This window comes from Ranitomeya imitator, chromosome 6 (assembly GCF_032444005.1).
Source record: "Ranitomeya imitator isolate aRanImi1 chromosome 6, aRanImi1.pri, whole genome shotgun sequence".
NCBI lineage: Eukaryota > Metazoa > Chordata > Amphibia > Anura > Dendrobatidae > Ranitomeya > Ranitomeya imitator.
The window spans coordinates 126,192,936-126,204,951 of record NC_091287.1 but is presented as its reverse complement, the minus strand read 5'-3'; the positions used below and the strand labels follow the sequence as shown (position 1 = coordinate 126,204,951).

At 43.1% G+C, this 12,016-nt stretch overlaps 1 protein-coding gene across 3 annotated transcripts in view; it reads right to left on the bottom strand.

Annotated features, from left to right (window-relative positions):
• The window catches only part of ATP2C1 (ATPase secretory pathway Ca2+ transporting 1), a 227,215-nt gene that overhangs the window by 67,200 nt on the left and 147,999 nt on the right, over positions 1-12,016 (bottom strand). For all 3 annotated transcript variants that reach the window (XM_069730072.1, XM_069730071.1, XM_069730070.1), the window contains one exon: positions 4,862-5,017. In XM_069730072.1, the coding sequence (XP_069586173.1) occupies positions 4,862-5,017 (156 nt within the window). The remainder of the gene's footprint in view (positions 1-4,861; positions 5,018-12,016) is intronic.

Below are 12,016 nucleotides of genomic sequence, written 5' to 3'. Positions count from 1 at the left end.
CCCTCTATTACCCCAGACCCGCGTACAGGTGCTCAGCCAGAACCACCATAGAATGGGTCCGCTTTCTGAAGATTATACTGCCATAGTGTTCTCACATAATACCGCCATATAGATCACACATAATACTGCCAGTGTTCTCACATAATACCGCCATATAGATCACACATAATACTGCCATAGTGTTCTCACATAATACCGCCATATAGATCACACAATACCACCAGTGTTCTCACATACCGCCATATAGATCACACATAATGCTGCCAGTGTTCTCACATAATACCGCCATATAGATCACACAATACCGCCAGTGTTCTCACATACCGCCATATAGATCACCCATAATGCTGCCAGTGTTCTCACATAATACCGCCATATAGATCACACATAATGCTGCCAGTGTTCTCACATAATACCGCCATATAGATCACACAATACCGCCAGTGTTCTCACATACCGCCATATAGATCACCCATAATGCTGCCAGTGTTCTCACATAATACCGCCATATAGATCACACATAATACTGCCAGTGTTCTCACATAATACCGCCATATAGATCACACATAATACTGCCATAGTGTTCTCACATAATACCGCCATATAGATCACACAATACCACCAGTGTTCTCACATACCGCCATATAGATCACACATAATGCTGCCAGTGTTCTCACATAATACCGCCATATAGATCACACAATACCGCCAGTGTTCTCACATACCGCCATATAGATCACCCATAATGCTGCCAGTGTTCTCACATAATACCGCCATATAGATCACACATAATGCTGCCAGTGTTCTCACATAATACCGCCATATAGATCACACAATACCGCCAGTGTTCTCACATACCGCCATATAGATCACCCATAATGCTGCCAGTGTTCTCACATAATACCGCCATATAGATCACACATAATGCTGCCATTGTTCTCACATAATACCGCCATATAGATCACACAATGCTGCCAGTGTTCTCACATAATACGGCCATATAGATCACACACAATACCACCATATAATTCTCACAATACTGATCAAGCATAATACCACCATACAGATCACATAATACCGTCATATAGATCTCACATAATGCCATAATACAGCATGACGCCCGCAGCTCCTGTTATCGCACGCATTGAGTTGTGTGTGCAATGGGGAAAGATATGCAGGGGGGAGAGGAGTGCATAGGAGAGGATTAGATACATGGTTCACCAGACAGTATCACACAAGAGAGGATTAGATGCATGGCTCAGCATACTATCACACAGTATAGGATTAGATACACGGCTCAGCATAGTATCACACAGTATAGGATTAGATACACGGCTCAGCAGACAGTATCACACAGTATAGGATTAGACACACGGCTCAGCATAATATCACACAGGAGAGGATTAGATGCATGGCTCAGCATAGTATCACACAGTATAGGATTAGATACACGGCTCAGCAGACAGTATCACACAGTATAGGATTAGATACACGGCTCAGCATAATATCACACAGGAGAGGATTAGATGCATGGCTCAGCATACTATCACACAGGAGAGGATTAGATACACGGCTCAGCATACTATCACACAGGAGAGGATTAGATGCATGGCTCAGCATAGTATCACACAGTATAGGATTAGATACACGGCTCAGCAGACAGTATCACACAGGACAGGATTAGATACACGGCTCAGCATAATATCACACAGGAGAGGATTAGATGCATGGCTCAGCATAGTATCACACAGTATAGGATTAGATACACGGCTCAGCAGACAGTATCACACAGGAGGGGATTAGATACACGGCTCAGCAGACAGTATCACACAGGACAGGATTAGATACACGGCTCAGCATAATATCACACAGGAGAGGATTAGATGCATGGCTCAGCATAGTATCATACAGGAGAGGATTAGATGCATGGCTCAGCATAGTATCACACAGGAGAGGATTAGATGCATGGCTCAGCATAGTATCACATGAGAGGATTAGATACACGGGCCAGCAGACACTATCACACAGGAGAGGATTAGATACTTGGCTCAGCACAGTATAGTGATAGATGCAGGGTCTGATGTCCTGTGAGGAGCTGCAGTGAGGTCGGAGCAGCACAGAGCCTCCCCCATCCCCCTCTGTTACCTCTCTGCAGCTCCAGATAAGAGGACATCAGACGGCAGCACTCCTTCACCCTCTCTAGGGATTACAGCCACACACCAGGCAGCAGAGGACAGGGAACGGCCGCTGACAGTGTGAGGGGAGCAGCTCTCAGTCACAGTGGAGCTCACAGTCAGGTACACTCCACTGTGGGCTGAGGCAAGATGGCGCCGATCTCCTGCCTCTGCTGTGATGTGGAGACAGCCCAGGGGGCGTGGCCACATCAGAGCAGAGAGCAGTTTATAATTGTAGCTAATGGGTCGGACGCCGACCGTAGCCTCCTATGTCCAGGGCAGCAGAGTGTAAGTGTCCTGCTGGGACTCTTACACTGCTGCAAAGCAAAATGGCGGCGCCCAGTGGCTGCAAAAATAATTAATAATAAAAAATATATTAAAGTTAAAAATAAATTATTTTGTATTAAAAATAATTGTTTATAAACAATCATTTTTAATACAAAAACAAAATTGCGGCACCTTCCCTTTAACTACATAAAAAAGAGAAGTTGACTCAATCTTTGTAGTGTGTGTGTGTGTGTGTGTGTGTGTGTGTGTGTGTGTGTGTGTCACTCAGCATGGGGAACGGAAAGAGGAGAAGAGAACTGTCTGAGGACTTGAGAACCAAAATTGTTTAACAATATCAGCACTCTCAAGGGTACAAGTCCATCTCCAGAGTTCTTGATGTTCCTTTGTCTACGGTGCACAACAAAATCAAGATGTTTACAACCCATAGCACTGTAACAGATCTCCCTGGACAGAAAAAAAATTGATGAAAGGTTGCAATGCAGGATAGTGCAGGCTATGGATAAGTAGCCTCAAACAATTTCCAAAGAAATTCAAGCTGTCCTGCAGGCTCAGGGTGCTTCAGTGTCAGCGCAAACTATCAGTCAACATTTGAATGAAATGAAACAATGCCAGGAGATCAACGAGGATCCCACTGCTGACAGACATTAAAAAGCTAGACTGCAGTTTTCCAAAATGTACGCGAGTGAACCAAATTCCTTCCGTGAAAGCGTCTTGTGGATAGATGAGACCAAGATGGAGCTTTTTCTTAAAGCACAAATGGAATGATGGCTACAACATAAAAACACAGTACCAACAGTCAAATATGAGGGAGGTACAAAGATGTTTTGGGGATGTTTTGCTGCTTCTGGCACTGGCTGCATTGATTATGTGAAAGGGTTCATGAAATTCAAATACTGAAAAAGAATTTTGGGTCACAATGTAGTGCCCAGTGTCAGAAAGCTGGGTTTGCGTCCTAGGTCATGGGTCTTCCAGCAGGACAATGACCCTAAACATACTTCAAGAAGCACCCAGAAATGGATAGAAACAAAGCGCTGGAGAGTTCTGAAGTGGCAGCAATGAGTCCAGATCTAAATCCTATTGAACACCTGTGGAGAGATCTTAAAATTGATGTTGGGAGAAGTCACCCTTCAAATACGAGAGACCTGGAGCAGTTTGCAAAATAAGAGCGGTCCAAAATTCCAGTTGAGACGTGTAAGAAGCCTGTTTATGGTTATAGGAAGTGATTGCAGTTATTTATTCCAAAGGATGTGCAACCAACTATTAAGTTGAGGGTGCCAACAATTTTGCCGACCCATTTTTGTGTTTTTTTATGAAATGAAATCATATTTGCCTTTTTTTTTTCCCCCTCAGTGAATGTGAACAAAAAAACTTGTGTAATTGCAATCATTTTCTATAAGAATTTCAAGGGTGCCAACACTTTTGGCCATGACTGTATATACAGTAGAAACATTTATTTATAACGCACAGATATATAGATTATATACACATATTGGTGTTTTTGATTCCTTCAACCAAGGAGTGGATTTTTATTTTTTTTTTAATACACCCAGTCACTAAACAGGAGATTCACGTCATCATTGAAGCCAAATGGAGGATCACAATGCCCTCCTTATCAGAGGATTGGGGAGAGGCCTTGACCTCCCCACAATCTGCTTCACCATCAATTAAACTAAACTATGGAGTCCGTTACGGCTACCTGACTCCTAGCAGGTTATATAAAATGGGTAGGTCCACGATTGTAGATTGCCATAGGTGTGGGGGAAGAGGCGCAGATTTTATACACCTATTGGAGAATTTTGCAAGAAGGTCATAGCTATCCTCATGAAGATCATACAATCACCTGTACTATTACGTCCTAAGGTGTATTTATAGGGAAGCCTTGATGAAGAGGCCTGGCACCAATACCTTGGGGAAACATTATTTTTGGCCCGTAACGATGGATGGATAAACAACTCCCATGAATTTAACACTGGGTCAATATGGTAAATACTGCAGCTTCCCACAAGGATGGTTTAAAGAATAGCTGTGGTCCTCAAAAATGTGATGCATTTTAGAAGCCTTGATTTGATTCTCCTTGGAGCCACATTAGCCCCCAGGCAATAACAGTATTCTGCCATGATTAGAATATGTGATACTTGGTGCCTGACAGCGGTGTCCTAGGCCTTTGGACACCCAAGATTATCACTTTGTACGTTGAGGGCAACTTTCACTTTGCCAGACAGTGTTTCTGCACAATGAGACCTGCCATTGCTCTTCTGTCCTATGATGTAACCTTGTTAGGTTCTAGAACCTTCAATAAAAAGGAGCTTAAAAATAAAAGAATTCTGTGTATCTGGCAACAACCTTTACAAGAGAAGATAATGGTAAGTAATAAATCAGAGGCTTCCTGTGCTTTTTACCTTTGCTTTGCCACATCGGACAAGCGTTCCCATGAAGGCGATGTTGCTTCTCGATGTGAGGTCTCCATTAGTGGCAGCTGGTTGGGGGGCTGTGGATTTGGAGCATGGAGCAGTCTCTCCTGTTAAACTGGATTCATCCACAGACAGATCCATAGCCTTACAGAGGAGGAGAGAGATGCTTTCAGTGATTAATGGGCAAACAGCTACATTTTATCAGAATTATAATCAAAATACATTTTCTTGATGGCATTTACGAAGAGCCGCACAGGTATAAGATACGGGCTGTATAGACAGATCTGTAGGCACCACATGGGTGAGAACATGTCACTGCTTATAGATAGGGGGCAGAAAACTGGTTACCCAGCAATGCACCAGTTAATAAAAGCAATCTCCCTTCTTTAGCAGCCAGGAAAGTGCATTTTATTACAGCATCCCCTTGGTCTTCTTGCATTTGCCAATTTGATAGATCTCCAATTATGGAGCTCGAAGCCTCCCCTCCAAGAGCATTCTGAGCAGACTTTAGATGGGATTTTTCAACACGCGGTATTACATTATTAAATGTTCTCCACTCACTGCCCATTTATTAACTGCACCCATCTCATAATCTAAGGAGAAACCACCCATAGATGAGAGCACATAATGCTCAGTAAAGTCACAGCGGATCAGAACCAAGTTTCATGATACAAACTGCACATTAAACAGATCTGATGAGTCCAGCTATAGAGCGAGTGCTCAGGACTCTAGTATATCCGGTCTCCGGCTGGCCTGTCTGCTTCTACCCAGCAAATCAATGATCGCCCAGCTGGCCAGACATTGCACCTACGCCCACCCAGGCAGACCGCTCCTCCCCCCTCCTGCTGCGCAGTACAAGCTGCAGAGGTCAGTCAGGGTGGTCGGGCTAACACTGAACACATTTGCATTCACGAGCGGGGTTGCAAATCGTTCAGAAATTCCAGTATATTCAGTAAAAATAAGGCACGATTTTGCCCTGTTAATAAAACAAACAAAAAAAATTTAAGATAAAAAAATAATAACTAAGATAATAAAAATATATAATTGTTTAAGGGTCACTTCCGTCTGTCTTTCTGTCACGGATATTCATTGGTCGCGGCCTCTGTCTCATGGAAATCCAAGTCACTGATTGGTCATGGCAAAACGCCCACGACCATTGCCACGACCAATCAGCAATGGGCACAGTCCGGTGGCAATATGGCCGTTCCTTCCTCCCCGCAGTCAGTGCCCGCTCCATACTCCCCTCCAGTCAGCCCTCACACAGGGTTAATGGCAGCGTTAATGGACCGCGTTATGCCGCGGTGTAACGCACTCCATTAACGCTGCTATTAACCCTGTGTGACCAAGTTTTTACTATTGATGCGTATGCAGAATCAATAGTAAAAAGATCTAATGTTACAAATAAGAATAATAATTAAAAAAATAAATAAATTTAAAAAAAAGGTTATTCTCACCCTCCGACGTAGCACTGTCCTCGGCAGTGCAAGCGGCAGGTTCCAGTTCCAAAGATGCTATGTGAGAAGGACCTGCCATGACGTCACGGTCATGTGACCGCGACGTCATCACAGGTCCTGCGCTCATACCAACCCTGGGACCGGAAGCTGACGTCAGGACTACAAGGGGCCTGTTCGGAGGGTGAGTATGTTTATTTTAAGTCTTTTTTAACCTGTTACATACGTGGCTGGCCTACTACGTGGCTGGGCAATACACTACATGGCTGGGCAATATACTACGTGGACATGCATATTCTAGAATACCCGATGCGTTAGAATCGGGCCACGTGTGTGTGTGTGTGTGTGTGTGTGTGTGTGTGTGTGTGTGTGTGTGTGTGTGTGTGTGTGTACGTACGTACGTACGTACACACACACACACACAGAGTGCAGACCATTAGTTTGGACACACCTCATTTAAAGATTTTTCAGCATTTTCATGACTATGAAAATTGTACATATGTCCTTAATTTTATTTTATTTTTCTTCTTTAAAGCCGAAGTTATACAGGTTATTTTGACCAATTATACTACAGTTTACAATGACTGCAGCTGAGGTCTACAGCCAATAATTCTGAGATGAAGACGTATCACTTATAATCTAAGTTATTATGGCTTTCCAGTGTGTCTGTAAAAAAATATACGGTATATTGTCAGTCTGATTTTTTTCATGAGTTGTCAAGAAAAAATAAAAAAAAGCCAAATTGGCAACGCCATTTAATTCTATAAGTAAACTGATCTTAATATCCGGATTGTACAGCTAATTATACCCGTCTAATCAGGTCTAACAGCAATCTAGCTAGCAACATATGTATTATGGAGTATAAAATCTGGTGACAGATTTGCAGTACCAAAACATTAATCTTTACATGGTGTTACTCAGAATCCCCGTAAATGATGGCAGCTGTGTACAGACTACTAGTTAAAGGGGTTTTCCCACAAACAAAATTAATCTTAAAACTGATTTTAATCAAATCGATCTTGGAGTAATAATAAGTTCCACAATTGGATGTTTAAATAAAATGTTCCTGTGCGGAGATAATCTTATAACTGTGCCCCTGCTGTGTACGGTGTAATGTCTGTGTCTGACCGTACAGGACAATGCTCTGATCACACCACATCTCCTGGGCAGGGTGGGGGGCAGTATACAGACATTACAGCACAGGATCACAGATGATTGGGTAAGGCTGGGTTCACTATAGCGTATGTGTGCATAGCGTATACCTGCGTACCGATCCGCATGCGTCTTGCGTACATATATTTAACATTGTGCATGCAGGGACACGCGTTAGCCTAAGTTCACATGCAGATGCATACGCATGTATCATTTCGCGGTGTGCGGCAAACGCAACATGTTACTTTTTTTGAGGCGTCAAGCGCATGCGGATGAGTGCCTCAAAACAACGCATTACTGTTTATGGGATCGCATTGGTACACTAGGACAGGCATACGCATGCATTCGATACTGCGTACTTCAGACTGCGTATGTCCAGGAAATGAAGTCACCACCTCCACCATGAGTATAAACGCAAACGCATGCTGATGCAGCATTGTTTTTTTGTGTCATGCGTAAGATGGAGAGTAAAAATGCAGCGTAAGCATGTGTTTTGGCATGTTTTACCTCAAACAAATTATTATTTGCGATCCCGTGCTGTAGTCTGAGGATTGGGCTCCAGCACCAATGAAAAAAAATATTAAACACAACTTTTACTGTGCAATTAAAAATATGGTGAGAAAAAAAAAAAAACAAAGATTGGATTAAGGATCTTTAAGCTTACAAATTTCGTGTTAGCAGTCCTGATTCACAGCTGTTATAGAGCTATGAGGTGAATAAGGGTTGCTAGCCAGAAACGTAAAGCTTATGGGTCCTTAATCTCATCTTTTTATTTTTTCCTCAGTGTTCTTAATTGCACAGTAAAAGTTATGTTTTAACATTTTTCTTCATTGGTGCTGGAGACCAGTGATCATGGGCCTTCTCTCCCATTTCTAACCTGGATACCTGCCGTGTGTTCCTACACCCTGACCAAACAAGGTCTACCAGGTTTTCACGCAGACTTGTCCTCAGTGGAAGGCAAGCGCACCACCATTTTGTTCTCCTTCCCATTTCTACAAGTGCTTCTCACTAGATTAGATGATCAAAAAGTTAATAAAAAATGAAACTCGTATATTATATAGAGTCATTACAAACAGAGTGATGTATTTCAAGTGTTTATCTGTTAATGATATGGATTATGGCTTTTTTGATGATCTTCTAATTTTGTATGAAGTACCTGTATTTTCTGCAGCACTCTGAGGGCCCCTTCGTAAGGGGTTACCCAATATTGGATGTCAAGCGTACATACCCAAAAAACTACCAGTCACACAAAGGTCCATTGACCGTCATAGGACAGAACCTCCGCACGCAGACACAGCCGTATGCCGGTCCTGCAGCAGAGCGTCTCCTCTGGACGGCTGAGTTCATGCTCATTCCGTGAGTGAACATCTCGCACACTGGCCATTTGTTCCTCATCATATTGTGGCTCGGAGATTTAGACCCTTACACGGTATTAACCTCATTCCATGTAAATCAGCCCTCTTCAATTCAGCATTTCTAAAATCAGGCCTGAAATAGCAGCCACACATACAGATGGTCGACCACAAAGGATTTTACATTTCTTTGAAGCTTTTTTTTTTTGCAGACCTAAAGGTTATCCAAGACCATCCTGTCACCGCTCCGCTCATTGTCTCTCATTTCAGCAAATGCAAAACTATTACATTGCTAGAATCAAAGTGGAACGATAACAGAGCGGCAGGTTACTACATCCGTGTACAGGCTCATCAGAGCCCGGCATAGCCTGCTTAGTGACCATCCATTACGGGAAGGAATGATTGGGGACATTAAGGCAGTGGAGGTAATCCCCTGCAATATGGACACTGCAAACAGAATGCAAAGAACATCAAAAGCGCCGAGCTCCGACTGTGCGTGCAGAGCATTTTCTACTCCATTTGCCAGCAGCTCATCTGTGTAAAGGACACGACACTCCAGGACTGGAGAGTAAACATGGATTGTCTCTGCCGCCGGAGAAAATCTTCAAAGGGAATGCCTAACTCCACTGTTCTAGACAAAAACACATTCTTTTTTTATACATTTGAGAAAAATTCAATGGAAAAGTGCTCTCCGGCTTTATACTTCATTTTCATTCTCTGTCCAAGGTATCAGGTATGGCCTGATCATTTTTGTCACAGACACGCAAGCTTCAAAGAAATTCATACCCCAGGGGGCACAATCTAAAAAAGGCAAGGGGGCAGACTAGCGGTATGTGCACAAGAGAAACTGCCAGAGAAACCAATCAAACACCCTAAACAATGTATGTGTGCTTGTATGGAAAAATGACGTGCGGGCATATGTTCAGTCATTTGAACATCTAATAAAATAAAAAAACAAAAAAAAAAAACACACAAAACAGACTTCAAAAACAATGTGAAAAAAAAGGGAAAAAAATAAAACACGTCAAAGATGTTACAGCCAAAATGCTCCAGAGTTTTCTGAAGCATCTTCTGCTTGAAAAACTCAGCAAGTTTACCTGTGTTTAACAGATATTGGGTGCACATACTTCTATCATTTAAAAAAGGGGCCATTATTCTGGCATACACTTCACTAAAAAAAAAAAAACACTGGTGTGCCTACCTTGTGCCAGAATTGTGTGATTTGAATACCATTTGAGAATCATTATAGTTTTTCAAAAGCTGGAGCCCAAAATGTGTGACATTTATTAATGGTGTCTGAATTATATTGGCAAAACATCCTGGTAGAAGCAAGCCAGGCAAAAAGGGGGAAAACCGTCTAGTCTAAAGATTCAAGCAAGAGCAGAAATGCTCAAATGTTTTCATAGAAAACAGAAGCCTTGAATGAAAAAGCATTCAACAATACCAGTGAGATGTGCCAAATCTACCCCAGAAGCACGAACCCTGGCGATAAATAAGGTACATTCTTTGCATCGTCTGGTATTAAAGGGTTAATTTTAACCCAAAAATAAATTTCACTTAATTTATAAAAGTTACTCGTTTTTTCAAGATTTATCAAGTCATGGTAAAAATCATTACCATTCAACAAGTACTGCAATTAAGGATTCTTTTTTCTATTAACCATTTTCTATGACTATTCGTTCGAGAATCCTAGTTCATGATGGGATATTCAAAGGAATCGTCATCTGCTGGCTGAAACTGCTGTCACTCCCCTTTCCACCCTGAAATGAACAGTCACTGATGGGGTGGGGACATCCCGACACTCCCAGTCATCACGGTCCGTAACGCACTTGTTCTCTTGGCCCATGGAAAGAGACGTAATCATGGACGTCCGTTTCATAGGGTGGGCTGTGTACCTTCTACTGCGTATGCGTCCGTTGTAAGCCATACGCTCAGTACACGCTCCCGTCATCACTGGCATTCAGAGCGCTCCTCTGCTGTTGCAATCACCTTTAGTGCCCATGAAACGTGACATCACCAACATCCATTTCATGAGCCGGGCAGTATGTTTTCTTCAGCCCTCGTCACTTCCCTCTTCCAGCAACCTGTGATACTACTATTATTGATTCCTTTGAGCGTGCTCCCATTGTGGTCCTGTAAATATCTTTACCAGAGGCAATGGTGGTTTAGCGGTACTGGGCAGGGGTCATGTTATTATCACCTCCATACCCAGTTAGGCTAAACAATCAGTGCCTCTGATAAAGACAATGGGCGCACGTTCAAAGGAATCAATAATAGTATCACAGGTCACCGTCACGCCAGCGAAGGAGCGACCTGAAGAGGGACTGCAGAGGGAAGTTTAAAGGGCTGAACAATATATCCTGCCCAGTACATGAAACGGAGTGATAAAGGGCTATACAACGGACGCATAAACAGCAGAAAACACAGCCCACCCTATGAAACGGACATCAGTGATTACGTCAATTCATTGGCCAAGAGAACAAATGTATTACAGCCCCCTGAAGCCCCTTAGGGAGGTAAACAAAGTGAGGGGGTGTCTGCATGTCCTAGGGCAAAAAGGGGAGTGACAGCAGTTATCGCCAGCAGAAGACCATTTGTTGGAGTATCCCATCATGCACTGGGGAAGTGGGTAATATAACACAACCCTAAGGGAATGTTTCCATGGGCCTGATTACATCCAGATTAGCTCCGGATTGGACGCTGCGCAGCGCCGCAGCGTCCAGATGTTACAGCATAGTAGATTTTATGAAATCCCGTCTCCACTATGCGTGCAAACACTCATCCGGCGGCCCTGCGTTTACGGACATGCGGCGTGTCTTTTCAGACTGCAGCATGTCCGTTTACCTTGCGGCGACGCTCCGTTGCCCTAAGGTAAATCACAGGGTCCTATGTATGGGGTGCGGAGATTCCGGATGTGTGCAATGAACACATCCAGAATCACCGCCAGTACAGAAGGAGGCGGCCCTTTGGGCAGAGCGGGGTCTCCGTTCCGTTCAAAGCGCCAGCAATCCGGCCCGTGGAGACGCACCCTAAATTGCAGCGCGGCGTGAATGGAAGGGAATTTTACAATTACTTAAATTACAAGAGTTATTAGTTTTTTAAAGATTTATTCATTGAAATTTTCTATTGCGTTTCAGACTAAGTGCTCGCTCCTTCTTGCTTTTAAAAATTGGACGAATACAATAAAA